This window comes from Silurus aristotelis (genome assembly GCF_946808225.1).
Source record: "Silurus aristotelis genome assembly, chromosome: 17".
Classification (NCBI taxonomy): domain Eukaryota; kingdom Metazoa; phylum Chordata; class Actinopteri; order Siluriformes; family Siluridae; genus Silurus; species Silurus aristotelis.
Window position 1 is genome coordinate 19926620 of NC_139590.1, and position 19450 is coordinate 19946069.

Genomic DNA, 19450 nt, shown 5'->3' on the forward strand with positions numbered 1-19450 from the left:
TTATACACAATATTTTTACTTATTTCACACAATTTAAATAGTATAAACAGTAGCAGTCTCTTTACAACTACACAACATGAATCTGTCAGAGACTGCCTATGGTTTACCTCCAGGACATGAATTTCTGCCAGACTTTTAGCTTTTAGCTTTTGTCACACTTCTCACTGGACACTAAATCCCTTGGGCTCTTGCATGCAAAGGATGCCCTTCAGTGTGCACGCAATGACGCTAAAGACTTCCTCCCAAGCTTCAATATTTTCCGCATTGGGAGGGAGAAACCATTAAACTCTGAAATCCCTTACTGATTTAGCGTGAGGTCATAGGCCATGAGGGGGTAGGGCAGGAGCCTTGATGTGGGATACAATAGAGCTCGGCCTGTAAGGGCAAGCACCGCTTGAATGAATCATTTGTGCAGGTATTGACATCTGCATTTAAAATAGTAACAAACATAATATAATGCAAGGTTTGTATCCAAGTAGGGTATCTGTAAATGCCAATGTAAAAAGGTACACTTGCCTGAGGGCAGAGGTATGGCATATAGAAAAACATTTTAAGGCAGGGGGAAAATATCTGAACATATATTAGGACATAATGGAAAAATCTAATTAATGTCAGCCATTGCTTTTTTTTTTTTTACCATTTGTACCTTTCAAATATTCCTCCACATTTTAAAAATGTACAAATAAAAACATCAAATGTCTCTTTGGGATGGTCTAGGGTAGAAGGTGAAAGCGGTAAAATGACAAAACAGGATGGCAATACTGGTAATATGAGATAATACAGCATTTTAAATATAAATTGTCTAAATTTTGATTCAGGAAACCTGGATTCACTAGTCTACATTTACGTTTGTTCATATCTTTCAGCGTCAACCCACTGAACAGTTAAGTATATCCGCAGTAGCAATAAATTAGCATTTTCAGAAACAGCTAAACTTTACATTTACATTGGTTTACAGTGCCTCACTGCCTCTCCTGACTGCACCAGACATGGCAAAATTACACACATCTTTCACCTTAGTAAAAGTACTCATTTTAAAATACTTTGATAAAAGTATTTTACTCAAGTTATAGTAAAGAAATTGGGCTCTGACATGTACTTAAGTAAAAAGTAGCCATATCTGCTACCTGTTTTAATGTCACACTGGTAACTGGACCTCAAGTCAGAATATTAGGGCTTAAATTAATACTTTTCACAATTTTAATACTCAACATGGGCATGGACAAATATGGACGTTTTATGCAAATGTATGCCTATTATTAGTGAAACTATACTCAACATAGAGTATAAAGATAAAATATTCTTGTAAATGAATAAAAATAATTATGGTGTTTTAAATTACGTAAATCATCAAGCTGATACATACATCAGGACACCAAACAGAACCTTTCCTATACGTTTCCACGCGAACGATTTATGAGGTGATACTGGAGAAACTGTACCTCTGCTTACTTTCATTCGTATGAAATCATCAGAGAATATTTGTTTTGTGAATTGGTTCATAAAATTAAAAGTAGACATTTCGAGCTTTCTATTCATATATTCATTATGTCTGTTAGAAAGGTATTTACTGAGATTCAGGTTGCTTTATTTATGTATCTGTAAAGAGAGGAGACAGAGATAGCAGAGAGCGTCTGTTTTCTTTATTTTAAAAAGCACAGCGTTTCGTTGTTATTATGAATGTATACAATTAAAAGTATGTAGACCCTTTACAAATTCGAATGATATATTGCTTTTATTTGAATGATCAAAAAAGACAGAGTAAGTTAGCTTCGGCGTTATGAGGAAAAAAATGCCACAAAACGAGCCGGTTTGTCGACCCCAGAGAGTTCATGTTAGGATGTGTGCATCAGGGCGGATGTTTGTGCTCATTTGAGACTTAGCGCATCAATAAAAAACAAACTCTGTGGGGTTTTTTTTATATCTTGAAAGAAAGGACGTCACGAATAAATGTTTGTTGCACTGCAAGTTTTAATTTCGTGTCTTTTATATTTGTATATTTTTAATAAAAAAAATTGCCAAACAGAAATGCATGCTGCATTAATCGCGCATCAATAATGTGTGCCGTTAATTTTGACAGCCATAATTAATATATTAACACAAAATGAATTTCAAATTTTGATACTTAATGAATGTATTCAGACTGAACAACCACCATATTGAACACAAGCAGAGAAAAGATGATGACGATCAAGTGATCAGGAACGTCTCTGTTCTCAGTCATGTTTTACATTCTTCTGTTTTTGCCACGTTAGCCCCTGACTTCTTGTTTCCGTCTGACTTGCTCATTGTTAACTTTGTAAACTAGCCTACATCTGTGGTGTGTAAGAGCCAGGAAATTATACACCTGTGGTAGATTGAAAAAGCCACACGATGACAGATATTTCACAAACTGAACTAAAGAATCGAGCCTGGTTTGAAAATGTAAGAAGTAGAAAGTACAGATATTTGTGTAAAAACAGTAAGTGTTAGTAAAAAGTCTACTTAAGTACAGTAACAAAGTATTTGTACTTCATTACTTCCCACCTCTGGACTGCAAGGGAGGTGGGATGATATAATGATAAAGATATAGCGTGAACTAGATATCAGCAAGCTGTGGTATATTTTATAATATTGTAAATTGTTTATATTTATATTTTAGATAGATATATATATATTAATTAGAATCCATATAAATATAAAAAAAGAGGAAAAAGCTTAGTATGGTCAGTAAGTTACACGCCATCTTCTGGAAACTTCCCAATTGGGCGCCAAATTTATGACCTGTAATTGGCGCGCAGTGCCTGGCAGCGTTGCTGGGCAGAACGTCCGAAAGCAACCAATCAGCGCTTTACCCTGTGTTGGTCTCATCCAATCGGATTAAGTGACGAGTTAACCAATCAGAACGCACCATTTCTTTGAGGCGATGTAGCTGAACTCCTGACAGACGTGAAAACAAGGGTTAACAGGTCCGTGTTGTAAAACCAGGGCTGTATTAAATCAAAATAAACTTCTGGTAAGAAAAATCACCACAGTTATTCTGTTAGTTACAATATCTAAGAACAAGAATCCAAAATTTGTACATTTACTACACAGGAACATGTAGCTGTTGTGTTTTAATCCGCCATCTCTCTCTTTTTATTAATTTTAGTTCATGCGCTTTAAATAAACCCAAAAGAGAAATATCATTTTAAAGATTTGACTATAATTTAAAACATTATTTAACTTCTCCACAGTTTGCTTTGATAGTTAGCTGAGGAAAAGCTAACAGTGCTGACTAGCCTAATATGATTACTGTTGATTTTGGTAATAATTTATGCGGATTTTTTGTTAATATTATTATCATATTGTATTATTTTCTTCTAATATTATTTTATTAAGCAAAAAAAACTCGGACAAATTGCAGGCTGTTTGAATGATTTTCCCAGTCAGAATAAATATACGGCGGTTATTCAAAAATGAACCGACTCATTGATTCAGTTCTCAAGCATCGTCATTGAATGAGTCACTTTATTTATAATCAGTTATTTAAATAAACGTTAATTGTGAATACAATACTTGTGACTTGGCTGGAGTTTTGTATTTCTTTTCCCTAATAAAATATTGCGTAATGAAATCGGTTCATTCATTTTTAATAACTCCGTATATATTTCTGATAAAAAAATAAAAAAAAGAACAGAAACTGAAGCTCTTATATCTGCAGGAAAATATGCTTCTGGCACTGCTGCCACATGATTGGCTGATTGGATAATTGTTTGAATAAGCATATGTACAGATGTTCTAGTTAAAGTGGCTGGTTGAGTGTGTATCAGAGAACAGGGTTATCAGGGATATACTGTCTGATGTGATTGGACAGTGGAAAAAGCTTAAAGTTGGTAAGTATCACATAATGTGGTGATCGGAAGTGGACAAATCAGAGATATAGACTATTTTGGTTCCTGTACATTTTTTTTATTACAGTGGTTTAATAGCTTCAAATTATACAAAAATGTAAAAATTATGCATGGTGTAGCCATATTTGTCATTTCCACTTATAGTGTCTTGGATTGGATTTTTTTTCTCACTAGTTGGACTCCAATTACTTGATTAGATTGCAAAATGTTTAAAATCTAACGAGGGAAAAATGGTAATTACCCAGATTGTTTTGTCATAAACAATAAGGTAGTACAAGCTGTCTTATTTGGATAAAGGGCCGTCATTGTCTCCTCAACTGACAACATGGTGCTGGCAGAGTGTGACCTGGACAGGTAAATAAGATTTTAATTAAGTAAAAAGCTTACATACCCATGCCATAAACACTTTAATGAATAATGCAATATGTGTAGATATTTGATTATTTTTACGGCTTAAAGACTAAAACCATGGTGTCTGTATAACAGCTGGCTTGTGTGTGTGTGTGTGTGTGTGTGTGTGTGTGTGTGTGTGTGTGTGTGTGTGTGTGTGTGTGTGTAGTTTGAGTCATGAGGAGCCAGATGATCTTTTAGAATCAGATGACAGCCTTGAACCTAACATGAAAACTGCAAAGAGAAAACAAGGACCAGCTGCAGGAGCAACTGTGAGTACAAGTGCTTTTTTAACTAAACAGAGGCAAAAAATAGCAACCTAGGGCCTTCTGGACCCCATATGTGTGTTTCTTTCCCATTGTAAAACTCTACCTCTGAAAACATAGAGTTCTTCTGGAGATTATATGTTGGATAGTACTCAATTGTGCCATGGCTTGCTTGGGTATAGTAAACATAGAGGATTATGGGTATTTTTCTGATTGATGCCATGCTGCTCTGTTCCCCAGAAACGCATAACAGGCTCATTGTCTTTTACACACAGACACTATTGCACAAACCTTTTTTGTATTGCTAAAAGGGACTGTTGTGACTAAGCAGTCTGGTCTTCTGTTCTTTAGCTTTCAAAACGACCTAGACTAAAAGCAGGCGGCAGCAGCACCTCTAATTCTTCACTCATTCGCACACCTGGATCTTCGCGCACACCAAAACACACGCTCGTCCAACAACCTGAGAGGAACATGACAGAAACGAGAAAGAGAGGGAGCATTTTTGAGGCTGTGATCTCAGGACGTTCTGCACTGGTGGTGAGAGAAAAGGGAACGTGCTAAAAAAAAAATAAAAAAAAACATTCTCATCGGTGTGATCAAGTGATTTGAATGGCTGAGGATGAAAACGTGGCTGGTGCAAGGGAAACTCATTCATCGAGTTAATTAAAATTATGATCATTATAATTTATGATTTTTATCAGAGAAAATGTACTTTTGCCAGTTCTGTGTGGACTTTGTCTTTTATGGATTTTTGTATGCAATGCTAAATGCAAAGGAGTTGTGTTGGTAAGATGCTTTGCACTGTATTTTCTAATTGGTTGCTGCAGACTGTTATCGATGATTGGCTGGACGATTATAAACAGGATCAGCAGGAGGGCCTTCTGGAGCTCCTTAATTTTGTTGTTGAGTGCTGTGGTTGTAAAGGTAGGTACTTCCTCATCTGACTAGGCACCAGCATACGAAAAACAAGGAGTACAACACAGCAGCACTAGATGTAGTATCGACATTATGCCATCATCGGATGTATGAACGATGGAGTATTCGAAACCTCTGATAACGTGTATGTGATTTTACTGTTGTGTCTTAGGCATCATAACAAGGGAGATGTTTGACGTCCTGCAGAATGCTGACATCATCAGTCACCTGACCAAAGAGTTTAATGAGGCGAGTTGTGTGTAGATAAGGGGTGTGGGTAAAGGACAATTTAAATCGAATAAAGGAACCAAATTTGAATCAGAATGTATGTATCTAATATACAAGTCTTAGTCTCTGTTCTCTCTGCTCCAGGACTCGGTAAGTTACCCTCTGGCAGCAGGGGGTTCTCAGGGTCGACGCTTTCACGATGGACTGTGTGAGTGTGTGTATCAGCTGGTGCAGCGCTGCAGAAACAGTCTACTCTATGATGAGTATGTGTTTTCTGCACTGATTGCCTTCCTCACCGGACTCGCGGATTCACAGGTCCGAGCCTTCAGACACACCAGCACACTCATTGGTGAGGGTTTTCAGCAGTTTAACTAAAGTCTTAATTACTATCCCAAAAGACAAACCTCGAATATTCTGGTGGAAAGAATAAAACATAAGGATGGTTGACTAGTTTTTGATTGTTTTATGGTCTGTGAAGAAGCCATGATGTCAATTTAATCAATGGATGCAGAGAAAACTTCTCTGTGTAAAGTTTTGCTTACAACACCTTTTGTGTAAATGTGTATGCACATGTTAAACTGTGCATATATCGTGCATGATTGTATTAGTCATATATGAAAAGATTTAGACTGTTAAGTAGGGGTTAAATGTGTGTGTGTGTGTGTGTGTGTGTGTGTGTGTGTGTGTGTGTGTGTGTGTGTGTGTGTGTGTGTGTGTGTGTGTGTGTGTGTGTGTGTGTAGCTATGCGCCTGATGTCTGCTATAGTGGCGGTGTCTGCAGTGGTGTATGCTCAGGCTGACACAACACAAAGACGCTATCAACTGGAGAAAAACAAGAATGCCGCACACAGAGCAAACGAGAGGCTGGAGGAGCTCCAGATCTCCTACAATGAGGTCTCTCTCCAATACACACACTCACAAAATACTCAATGTTTAAACAAGTCTATAAAAGTCTGCAAAAAATGCTTTATCTAGTAATAATTCAGTCGGTAGGATTATCAGTATACTGAATAAATTACTGTTTTGAACATTGTGTGTGTGTGTTTTTAGTTGTTGGAGCAGCAAGAGGAATTACGCTCTCTGATGAACGGGATCTTTAAAGGAGTGTTTGTTCATCGGTATAGAGACAAAGTTCCAGAGATTCGTGCAGTCTGTATGTTGGAGATGGGGGTGTGGCTTAAAGAAAACCCTGCCTACTTTCTTAATGATGGGCACCTCAAATATCTAGGCTGGATGCTGCATGACAAGGTACACACACACACACACACACACAAACTGCTGAATTACATAAGAAAAGTGTGTAACTATATTAAGTGTTGTTATTTGTGTGTCCACAGCAAGCTAGTGTTCGATTGCAGTGTGTGTTGTCCCTTCAGAAATTGTATGCAGAGCAAAGTTTCATTGGCCGGCTGGAGCTCTTTACCAGTCGTTTTAAGGTATTTGTGTACATATCGGTTGTTTTAATAATTTTTATTTTGCTCAGTGTGTGTTAACATTTAGTGGGTGTGTGTTTTAAAGGAAAGATTGTTAAACATGGTGCTGGATAAAGACCCTGATGTTGCTGTGGAGGCTGTCAGACTGCTGCTGATCATTAAACAGTGAGTGTGTGTTAGTTTGCTTTTGCAACTGCGTGCATGTACTGCAATTTATCAGCATCATCGTACATTTCAAGAATGCTAATGATACAATAAGTGAGTGTTTGGGTCAACCTGGCTTCAGTGCAATTCAACTGTAAGCATTTCTTCGATATATATGTATTTATATATTTTTGGGACACAATCTTAAAAAAATATTAAATCCTCGTTAATTCATTGAAGAGGCGCATCATGGGATGGCTAATCATCTTATGTTTCTTGTTTTATTCAAACCTGATAAAAAAAAAATTCTATTTTGCATTGTCAGCAATCAGCATTATGTTAAAATGCCCAATAGTAATAGTTTTCCACAGCTGTGAATTGTCTGTCATTTTAAGATTAGGTTTACAGCATTTAAAACCTAAATATTAAAAATATCCAGACAAGTATATAATAACATTGATTTTAATAGCATGTTTGTATTTGAGCAGAAGGACAGATGATGGTCTGTCAGAGGAGGAGTGTGTGCGTGTGTATCCACTAGTGTTTGCTGCACATAGAGGACTTGCTTATGCAGCTGGAGAGTTTTTATACCATGTGTAAGTTCATCACCATCATTATCATTAGAGGTCGTCCGATTAATCAGTTTTGCCGATCCATTCAAAAGACATGAATGCATGTCTTTTCTTGAGGAAAATAAAAAGACACCTGTAGTGTACATTCAAGTGTGTGTGTGTGTGTGTGTGTGTGTGTGTAGGCTGTGTACTGAAGTGGATCATTTACTAGAAGAAGGGGAAAAGGGGAAGCGCAATGTTATATTTCTCAACCTGCTCACATGCTTTTTTATTCAAAGCAAGGTAACATCAATATTACATCACATACAAAAATGCCGTTTAAAATTTTAAAATGTCTTTTTATTTTTTCTTTATTTTTTCATCTGTGGAAGACCCTTCTTTCATCTACAAAAAGCTAAGGCTCTCAAACCCAGAACAACCTTTACCCACATCGGTTTCCTTTCAAACAGGCAATCAATTGCTTTGATAGTTTTATTTTACTAAAAGTATTTTACTTTGACAAGAAAACTAGCATTTCCATAATTTGTGCTGTTTTTTCCATTCATGACCATAAATGAGTTATTTGTAAGGAAGCATGATGTACGCAAACTTTGCCATCCTGGTATCTAATGTGCCATATTATATTCTGTTCGTATTGTTGATGTTTGTGTGTCAGTATCATGAACATGCTGCGTACCTGGTGGACAGCCTCTGGTGTGTAGCAGTGAAGGAACTTAGAGACTGGGAGACAATGACATCACTGCTGCTTCAGGAAAATGGGGAGGAGCAAGGTATGTCTTTGCAAGTACAAATGTTGAATATGTGTCAGCTATGGAGGATTATTAAGTGTTTGTGTGTATGCGTCTGTGTTAGGGCTTAATGATGATGAAGAGTCAGCCCTGATTGAGCTGATGATGTGTGCAGTCAGACAGGCGACAGAGGGAACTCCACCTACAGCTTCGGCCCCTGGGAGAAAGGTAGAAGAAGCAGGGACAGACGGAGGAAACATGAACCTGGCTGATACACTAACTGATGAATCAATGTGCCTCTGTTTGTTTTTTAGAATTTGAAAGGCAAAAAGCAACAAACTCTGGAGAAAAAACGCATCACCAATCACTTCATACCACTGCTGCCTCAGCTCCTCACTAAGGTAAACCGTCACGCCATATGCCTCAATATTTGAAATTCTCAAAATAATTGATTCCAACACATGTTCATGAGATGCATCAAGACCCTGACTAGGATAAAGATAAATGAATTATATAATTCTTTGTTAATATTAATTTATAAGTGAAGATCCTATATTTAGTTCTCTGCAGATGTGGATAAAGTGATGCGTTTGCTCAAAGCTCCTTTGCATTTTGATTTTGAGGCTTACGGCAGCACAGGCCGTCTGGAAAAGGTGAGAACTCACAATGGTTAGTTTGTTTACAAACAACAAAAATGCATAAATGTCATATCGATGTCAAGAAAAAATTGTATCATTGTGAAAGGATGGAGCAATGGTTATTCGAGTTATATGGAGAATAATATTGGTTACTAGTGGACATTTCTTGGGTTTCTTGTTAATATTGGAACAGAATAACAGTAATAAATCTTTAAATCTTCCAGTTAAAAATAATACATTGAAGAGAAATGTATATATTTAACTATATTCAAGTGTTAGTGAGCCTAAACTTTTCTTTCTCTTTTGATTGGATTGGCTGGCTCAGTATTTGGAGCTGTTGTTATCTCAGGTGTGTGAGATTGTGGAGAAGCATCATGAGGAGTGTGTGCTGGAGGCATGTGTGCGTGTGTTGTGCGTGTTGTGCTGTGACCAGTACACTTTCTCCGTGCGTGCCGAAAGAGTCGTCAGCCAGCTACTCGACACAACTGTGGAGAGATTTAACACGCATCTCGCCGATGTTCTGCAGGTAACAAGTTGCAAACCCTGCTGTAATGTGCACACACCTTATCGATGTATGCAAAATACACATACACCAACACAAAATGACTGTAGAGATCCTCATATTGATATGTTCACATGTACACCAAATTGCTTCTAGTTTGGCTTGTACTGTAGTTCACATTTTATTTCAGTTAAGTCTGGTGGTTAAGTTTGGCAAACCTTTTTGCCATATAGTTTTTTTTTATTATTATTTGATTTGATTTGATATAGTATTTATCCCCAGATTTAAAAACGTGCTCCACTACCTGCTCTACGCAGCCACTACAAAAGAACATTTTAAACGCACTTTTTGGCCTGATTCTACTCCTCGCCCCTCACTTTTTTCTCCCAGACTTTAGCGGGTGGTGCATCACTAATAATGGTCCGTGGGAAACGCAATTCTCAGTGTTTAGTTAAATGGACTAAACGAAGCATCGAGGCAAATTCATTTGGCTTAATTAATTTTGATAATCGAATTGCTTAAGTTACTTGAGCCCTACTTGTCTATAAATTACTTTTTACTGCATTTTGACATTTGTTTCCATTGTTGTTCTGTGTTTGTTAATGCATACATTTCTTTTTAGTAAACTTGTGTGCTTTTTACCCCTGTGGTTCTTGCTAGAGGTCGACTGATTTTACTGTGTTAATAAGCACCAATAGTTTTTTTTCCCTGATTCCATTGTCATTAGGGGAGTGGCCCACTATATTATATTTATTATTTCTTTTTTTTTTTTTTTATTAATGAATATATTCATCCATTTATTTTATTTAGCACTTTTCATGTTTGTTTTTTTTTTTATAAATAAAGTTCAGTACCAGTTTCCATGGAGTGATATGTATGTTTTTTTTTTATTTTTTATTTTTTATTTTTTATTTTTTATCCAGTATCCATTTTAAACGCTTTTAATTGAAAGGCAGACCTCTAGTTCTTGCTAGTCTGATTCAAATCTCATTTACACTGAATAATTTAGCTTACTTCATTAATGAGAAGCCACAGTGCCCTCTGTTCTAAAAGTGTCTTTATAATGACGGTTGTCCAACATCATCTAATGGTGTGTGTGATTCAGGGCACAGCTGATGAGGACGATGTGTACAGGGCTGTGTCATCCCTGAGGAGACTGGCCATTTTCAGCAGGTGAGTTTGTGTTTTTTGATACACTGACACAAAACAAAATTTCAGCACAGCAGCAATGCTATATGCCAACTGTGTTAATTGGAACAATAAAATCTACATATTTACAGTATTAAAATATTTTTTGCATTGACTGATTGATCTGAAAATACAAGTTATTAGTGCACTATGGAATTTGTGTCTGCCAGCGCAAGAGATCTGACTGGGCTGAAGCTATTTGAGCCTTGCTTCCTCCTGTTAAAGACTGGAGTGGAGTCCAGGGAAGTGGATGCCGAGGTAACAGTACAGTTCAGCTTTGTGATTGGGTGTGAAAATTCACATTTTATATTATTATTTATTTATTATTGAAATACACTAAATCCTTAATCGGGCCTCAGCCAGGTCCTGTGTAATGGGGTAAGGTGTTTTCGGAGTTGTTTAAATGCGTTGTAGTAGTTTAAGGTTATATCGTTAATAATTGTTTATACAGGTTGTACAGTAATATTATAGTTGTATTAAACAATGGGTACATTATATTTTTTGGGGGGGGGAGTGGTGGCTCCAGCGGTTAAGGCGCTGGGTTGCCGATCGGAAGGTCTGGGGTTCAAGCGCCGGTATCGCCAAGCTGCCACTCTTGGGCCCTTGAGCGAGGCCCTTAACCCTCTATGCTCCGGGGGTCCCTTACGAGGGAAATATCAAGGTCCGTGACGTCGGAGTGACGTGGGGCCGCCTTCCCGTGGGCTCACCACCTGCAGGAGGGACCGTAAGGGACGGTGCTGTGAGGATTGGGCAGCAGTCGAGGGCGGGGGCCTGCTTAGACTGCTGCCCCCGCGACCCGAATTACGTATAAGCGGGAGAAAATGAATGAATGAATGCAATATATTTTAAGTTGAATTGTGTATTTTTATTTCTATTGTTAATTGCAGCTGATGTTGTGTGCACTGAAGTGCGCTGCTTTCCATTTGCTGTGGGTGAAAGTGAAGATCTCACAGACACCTCAACCTGAGAAGGTTCATTATCACTAAACATTTGTTTCACACAACAAATAAGTCTACTTAAGTCTACTTTCTCAGTCCCAGTAATAGACTATTAAAAAGTCCGGACTATTATTATGCACATTTAACTAATGTTAACTGACATATTAGTATGATGTTTATAATAAAGTGGCCAGAGTGTGTACATATATACTGTGTTTCTGAATCTAAACGTAAATAAAGTTTTTCCTGTTTCTGGGTTGATATAAGAATCCTGGTTAACAGCAGCTGTAAATCAGACAACTGGACACTATCTGCTTCATCTAAATTCTCAGACTAATGTTTTGTCCACTGTAGTGATATGACTGATCTTACACTTTGAGTCCAGTGTGTTTTACATGTCTGAGCACAATTGGACATGCTTGTTAAATACCTATTAAAGCGTTTGTGTTTATTGGCTTTCTCTTTGTCTTTCTTTTTCAGGTGGATGTGAAAAATCTGTTGAAGCTGGTTCGTTCGTTTTTTGTGGTGTGCCAGAGTTGCTTATCGCTGAGCAGCAATGTCATCAGGAACCAGGTTCTAAGGAGCCACACACAAATTGCACACAAATTTGATCCTGTTGTGATAAACGGAATAAAATCTCTAGATAAGATAAGATAAGATAAACCTTTATTCGTCCCACCGTGGGGAAATTTCTTTGTTACAGCAGTATGAAGAAAAATAAAAAAATAAATGCAAATATATAAAAGAATAGACAAATAAGACATACTATAATATTACAAGTATATACACAACACAATATATACATACAGATGAGGGAAAGTACGTATTGCAGGTTGTATTGCACACAGGTGGTATTGCACGTATTGCAGGTAATATTGCACGTATTTCAGGTGATATTGCACATATTTCAGGTGATATTGCACATATTGCAGGTAATATTGCACACAGTAGTAGTATTAAATAGTAAAACAGTAAAAACAGTAACTATTACACCATTGAACAGTAATAGCAGTGAGTATTTTGGTTAATGATTCACTGGGAGCAGCTTTTATTGTACAGTCTAATAGCAGCAGGGAGAAAGGGGGTGGTAATGATACAGCCACATCATGTCCTTTGAGGCTCTCTTTTTGATAGGTTTGCATTTAACACAATACATTTAATAATCAACGTTAATATTATTAGCCTGACATTTCTATTATCTAGGGTGCAATAAACATAAAGCTTAATTAAGCCCACACACCCTCTCCTAAAAAAAGGAGCTGCTTGTGTCTCGAATGAGTAGGAAAAAAAAATCATATTATATTTCTAATAATCACTGTGGTTTTCACAAGCCATTATGCTGAACAAGTATAAGGCATAAGAATAAGTATTAATTATACGAATAAGGCATACATTAACACTGAGAGTCACTGTTAGTTCTTCTAAGGGTAGTTTAGAATTTAATTCTCTCTCTTTTTTTTTTTTTTTTTTTTTTTTTTTTTTTTATCCATTACTTTCCCTGTTTGTCCATCTTAGGCCTTTGAGAGCGTGTGTGATGTGTTGGTGGTGTTTGGACATGGCAAAGGTGATGCTCAGAGTGTGTGCGTTTCTCCTGATGACACACTCCGAGCTGAGATGGCTTCTTTCCTAATGGATTACATATTCACTGATCCTGAGGAAGAGGACATAGGTACACTAACTACTATTGCGTGGCTAAAACCGTCTACCACACAATAATGTTTTTTCGGTTAAATGAAGAGTTTAAAGCAAGTTGATGACTTCAAATCCATTTTATAACATGCTTTAAACTGCCTATTAAACTTGAGTTACTGCTTATTTGAATAAAGCATACATTAGAGGTTGACCGATTTTACTTATAGCGATATTTTGGTTGGCTCGTACTTGGCAAAAACCAATTAATCAATCGATAGTTTTCAAAATAAATAATAAAAAAAACACTCCATGTAAAATAGTACTGTATTTTATTACAAACATGCAAACAAAATGTGCTGAATGAAATAAATATATTAATGAATCAATATAATTATATAATTCATAAATTGAAAACATTAAATGTAGCGCTCTCCGTGCAGCGTGCAGTCTCGCATGTATAAAAAAAAAAAAAAAAAGCTAGCTCTCGTCGTGGCAGCAGCCCGGAAGGCGGAAAAAATCTGTACGTCGGCAAGACCGATTAATCTCTAAACCTCTACACGTTATCACACTCATTATGTGTATGAACATTTTGTGTGAAGTGTGTTACTTTCTGTTCGTTCTTGGTCGTTAACTTTTTCATTTAGAAATCATGGAGGGGTCTGAAATGGTCATCGTAGAGAGACATAATCTAAAAAAAATAAATCCAGAAATCACAATGTATGATTTTTTTTTAACTATTTATTTGTATGATACAGCTGCAAATAAGTATTTGAACACCTGAGAAAGTCACTGTTAATATTTGGTACAGTAGCCTTTGTTTGCAATTACAGAGGTCAAACGTTTCCTGGAGTTTTTCACCAGGTTTGCACACACTGCAGGAGGGATTTTGTCCCACTCCTCCACACAGATCTTCTCTAGATCAGTCAGGTTTCTGGCCTGTCACTGAGAAACATGGAGTTTGAGCTCCCTCCAAAGATTCTCTATTGGGTTTAGGTCTGGAGACTGGCTAGGCCACGCCAGAACCTTTATATGCTTCTTACAGAGCCACTCCTTGGTTATCCTGGCTGTGTGCTTTGGGTCATTGTCATGTTGGAAGACCCAGCCTCGACCCATCTTCAATGCTCTAACTGAGGGAAGGAGGTTGTTCCCCAATATCTCGCAATACATGGCCCCGGTCATCCTCTCATTAATACAGTGCAGTCGCCCTGTCCCATGTGCAGAAAAACACCCCAAAGCATGATGCTACCACCCCCATGCTTCACAGTAGGGATGGTGTTCTTGGGATGGTACTCATCATTCTTCTTCCTCCAAACACGTTTAGTGGAATTATGACCCAAAAGTTCTATTTTAGTCTCATCTGAACACATGACTTTCTCCCATGAGTCCTCTGGATCATCCAAATGGTCATTGGCAAACTTAAGACGTGCCTGGACATGTGCTGGTTTAAGCAGGGGGGAACCTTCCGTGCCATGGATGATTTTAAACCATGACGTCTTAGTGTATTACCAACAGTAACCTTGGAAACGGTGGTCCCAGCTCTTTTCATTTCATTGACCAGCTCCTCCTGTGTAGTTCTGGGCTGATTTCTCACCTTCCTTAGGATCATTGAGACCCCACGAGGTAAAATCTTGCATGGAGCCCCAGTCTGAGGGAGATTGACAGTCATGTTAATCTTCTTCCATTTTTTAATGATTGCTCCAACAGTGGACCTTTTTTTACCAAGCTGCTTGGCAATTTCCCCGTAGCCCCGTGTCCACTGTGGAGATGAAAATTTCAGACCCTCCGTGATTTCTAAGTGGGAGAACTTGCAAAATAGCAGGGTGTTTAAATACTTATTTTCCTTACTGTACGTTATATAAAATACAGTACTTGTGCATAGATGTGGACGAGGAAGAGGAGCAGAAAATCCTTGCTCTCCAGCGCAGAAGGAATCAGCTGGCAGGTTATTGCAAACTTATCATTTACGGAGTGCTGGAGCTCCGAGCAGCTGCTGATGTCTTCAAACACTACAGCAAGGTTTAAAAATTATTCAAATTCACAATTTTAAAAAAATATAATTTTTCAGTATTTTTGTGTGAGAATTTGCCCTAAATGAAACAGTGATGTGTTGTAATAAAGTGGCTGGACTTAAATTCTTTTTAATAAGAGATGCTAACAACAGCATCTGTATTTTTAAAATTGGTGTGGTCATGTGACATGTTTGTGTGTAGTTCTACAGAGATTTTGGTGATATAATTAAGGAGACTCTGAGTAAGTCTAAGATTATGAGCCCAGTGGAGAGTGCGAGGACGATCTGCCTCAGCCTGCAGCAGGTGTGTGTTTCTGCAAGTTTGAGCCCTGGAATTATAATTTTGCATCCATGTATTTGTGAATAACTTGGGGTTCACAACTGAACAATGTTGAGAAGCAGTGATGAAGATAATATCCGTTGCGCTTAAATGACCAAAAATTATACTGTTGTTAATATTACACACATTGTGTGTGGGTGTGTGTGGGTGTGTAGCTGTATTCCTCATTGGGTGATGAGGGTAATGATGAAGAGATGAAAGACATCAGGGATGTGGCAAAAAAACTGGCAATGAGCTTTGGAATTAATCTTCAACACATCCGCAAACCACTCGTCGCCCTGCACCAGTAAGTGCAAACACACACACACACATCTAATTGTGTGCATAATTGATTTTCAGAATTCTCAATTTTTAAATTTATTTTGCATATGCATTATTGTATGCGTTTTGTTTTGCGAAGGGATGGCATCCGTTTTGCGCTGAGAAACACTGATGATCATCCCAATACAAGCTTTCTGGAAATCCTCAGCGAATTCCGCCACAAACTCCTAAAGCAGGACAAGGCACAGCTGTGCGTCTCATGCCAACACTCACTCAATATTAAATGTGAAAGTGGATCATATTTTAGTCAAATCATCATCTTTACTCTAATTATGCTCTACTGAAATCTGCCCAATCTCTCTCCGTTTTGCTGCAGATCGGATTACCTGCACAGTGTGTGCAAGAGTGTGTGTGTGAGTGTAAACACAGAGTATGTGAGCATGTACGAGCGCTCACTACGTTGGGGATCCAGAGAGCCACCTGTTGCCTCTTCACCACACACACCAGCCAAGAGACGCAGAACCACACAGAGTATATACACACACACACACACACACACACACAGTGATTTTGGTTTTATCATGCTTGTGCATTATAGTGTGTTTGTGTGTGTGATTAGGTTCAATGAGTAGTGGTTTGGACACTCCGGCTCTCACCTCCACGGCCATACAGAGCCGAGTTACGCGCACACACCAGCAATCTTTGCCTCCGTCCACAGAATTCAGCTCAGATCAGGCATCAGATGATGACTTTGTAGAGGGGTAACATCTGTCTTTCTATCCCGTTTGTCTCTATCCATCTGTTGGTTTGTCAATCCTATGGTCTACGTAAAACATGAGTGCGCAAACGTTTTCATTACAGCAGCTGTATAGTAGCATTACAGCAGTTTCCTTAGAAATTAGAAATTTTCCATGAATGTTTTCTTGGGGTTTTTTTTATATAAACCAACATGATTAAAATGATGTGTATTTCCTTATTGGTGCAGCTCTGACATTGTCAACCTCTCATTCATTCCTACTGTGTGTGTGTGTGTGTATAGGAGTGTACAGAGGAAGATAATGTCTAGCAGGAGGGAGCAGGAGAGTTCTGAACACAGCGACGTACAGTCTCAGCTCCACAGGTATGTGAACAGTGCGACAAGTTCACTAACATCGGACGCTTCCGGTATTAGCAGCATGATGTATTTATTTGTATATCAGCAGTATATATTTGTTACGCTGTCTCTAAGTCTGATGTTTACCTCGTTTTCCAAACGAGCTCCATCTCTAAACCAGTTCCAAAGGGGGATGTTTTCAGCCGTAGATAACATCAACTGAATGTATAAGACTGTAGGAAGGACATGACTCATAATCACACTCTGGTACTCATGGTAGTTCTCCCTCTCTGGTGTTTTGTACTGTTTTAAGATTTATAATCACACTCTTGATATCACCCAAATGAGGATGGGTTCCCCTTTTGAGTCTGGTTCTTCCTCATAACATAAGGGAGTTTTTCCTTGCCACGGTCACCCCAGGCTGCTCATCAGGGATGAATACACACATCATTCCCGTTAATTCTTAAATTCTGTAAAAGTGCTTTGAGACATTGTGAAAAGTGCTATAGAAATAAACTTGAACTAGATATGTCTTACAAATGTGACTTATTTGTTCATAGATCTAGAATGAGCATTGAGATGCAGCATGTGAAGGGTGGGTTACATCAGGTTAAGTTGTTTTGTATTTCTCTCTCTATATAAATGATATTTATTGAAGAACTGCTAGAAAAAGCTACAGTCTTCTTTACTATTGAAGTGTGTTTGGCTGTCATTCTGAGTGAGAATGTGTGAAAGAAAGCATTCAGCACCACAGCTAAATCCCTCTGCCCTGTGAAAAACTGAAAATAAGGGGGTGTTATGCCAATGTTGTTTTTAAAACCTATGCATAACTCCCTTATTTTATTTTTATTATTTTAATCTATTTCAATCTTGGGATCTGGTGGTGTTAGTGACATTTGTGGCATTTGGCAAACGCCCTTATCCAGAGTGACTTACAACTGAGCAGGGTAGTGTCAAGGGCCTTGCTCAAGGGCCCAGCAGTGGCAGCTTGGTGGAGATTTGAACGTGTGAACTTCTGATCCAAAGTCCATCCATCATTCATGCTTAAATATATATATAGATTTTATATATATATAATCTAAAGATGTCATCCCTTTGAATTAATCATGCAATAATATTATTTTCACCTCTGAAGAGTAATGTCTAAGTTATTCATTTCTATAGAATGATTAGCACCAGTTCTACAGGATTTTGAAGATTATTGCTTTAACTGCAGCATGTTGTGGGCTAGTATGGCCATTTCCCAAGTCATGGGCATTGTTACAGGATCTGTTAACTGAGACTGCACACGTATCCATCCCGTCGTGAAGTTTTATAAATTGAGGTAAAAATATAATAGTTGACAAATCTGAGAACCATCTGCTGTAGGCGGTGTATCTTATCTTTGTTAGATGTTTAATAGTAGTTTTATTTGTGCTTTGTGTTTGTCCAGGCTCTCTCTGATTGAGGAAGACTTTGAGGAGGAGGAGGAACCTGACATAGAGGACTATGATGATGATGAAGACTCAGATGGTGTTGGTGCTGTTTCTTTGGTGAGAAGAAAACAAATCTATGATTGGGTGTGTGTGTTTGTTGTTTGTTTGTTCAGGTGAGCATGCGGATTTGTACTGTATATTCACAACTGTTAAGTCCCTAAAATAAGCTCTAGCTCTCCCTCTCTCTGGCGCCGCACTAGTGGCAGCCTGTTGCAGTAGCGTTAGTCCATTATGGTGTGTTTTTCTATTCTTTCCCTTTGGGATTAATAAAGTTAATAGCTCTCTCGCTCTGTCTCTCGCTCTGTCTCCTGCAGCCATCAACACGCCACTCCACAAGTTACCTGGAAGAGCTGTTCGAGTGAGAAATCCACAAACTCGCACACTTGTTTACTATGAGGCCACAACTGTTTGTTAGAGCTGTTTCTTTTTGAGTGTTAAGCTTTGAGTTGTTCAACGCACATTCATTGTACATGATAATGAATGTTGTCATTAGTTAAAAATTGCTTGACTTAAATAAAGATGTATAAAATATCCGTTGGCTCAGACCTTGAAATCCAGATCGAGCCAAAAAATTACAGTGGACACTAAGCTTCAACCTGTCTTGCCCAAAAATACAATTCTTTAGAAGCATGTCTGGGGTGAAAGGACCTCACGAGGAACAGGAAGTTGGCTCAAACTAAAGTCGACACGTGGGGGTGTAAAAATCTTTTGGGGTTTTTGCACAATAAAATTCTTAAGTGAGGTTACAGACAAACTACAGCAAATATTAAACCATAAAAAGAGAATAGGAAATAAGGGTATAATATTAATAATGAGGCAAAAAAAAAA

General features: G+C 38.0%; 1 protein-coding gene across 1 annotated transcript; it reads left to right on the top strand.

Annotated features, from left to right (window-relative positions):
• Positions 1-2897: 2897 nt before the first annotated feature.
• stag3 (STAG3 cohesin complex component) lies at positions 2898-19153 on the top strand. Its single transcript, XM_083566019.1, has 32 exons — positions 2898-2995; positions 4141-4226; positions 4432-4534; positions 4880-5065; positions 5356-5452; positions 5616-5692; positions 5816-6020; positions 6413-6564; positions 6721-6918; positions 7008-7106; positions 7189-7268; positions 7736-7843; positions 8002-8101; positions 8475-8589; positions 8672-8775; positions 8862-8948; positions 9108-9200; positions 9511-9711; positions 10793-10860; positions 11046-11133; positions 11763-11846; positions 12294-12386; positions 13329-13482; positions 15325-15461; positions 15656-15757; positions 15949-16079; positions 16194-16304; positions 16431-16585; positions 16674-16815; positions 17094-17174; positions 18580-18679; positions 18937-19153. The coding sequence occupies exons 2-32, from the start codon at positions 4198-4200 to the stop codon at positions 18982-18984; spliced, it is 3528 nt and encodes a 1175-aa protein (XP_083422145.1). The 5' UTR covers positions 2898-2995; positions 4141-4197; the 3' UTR covers positions 18985-19153.
• Positions 19154-19450: the final 297 nt, after the last annotated feature.

Excerpts from the sequence above, each read along its gene's own strand:
- stag3 (XM_083566019.1), top strand. The coding sequence starts at position 4,198 with ATGGTGCTGGCAGAGTGTGACCTGGACAG. Across the intron at positions 4,227-4,431 it reads GCAGAGTGTGACCTGGACAG|TTTGAGTCATGAGGAGCCAG; the intron begins GTAAATAAGATT and ends GTGTGTGTGTAG. Across the intron at positions 16,586-16,673 it reads GAGACGCAGAACCACACAGA|GTTCAATGAGTAGTGGTTTG; the intron begins GTATATACACAC and ends GTGTGTGATTAG.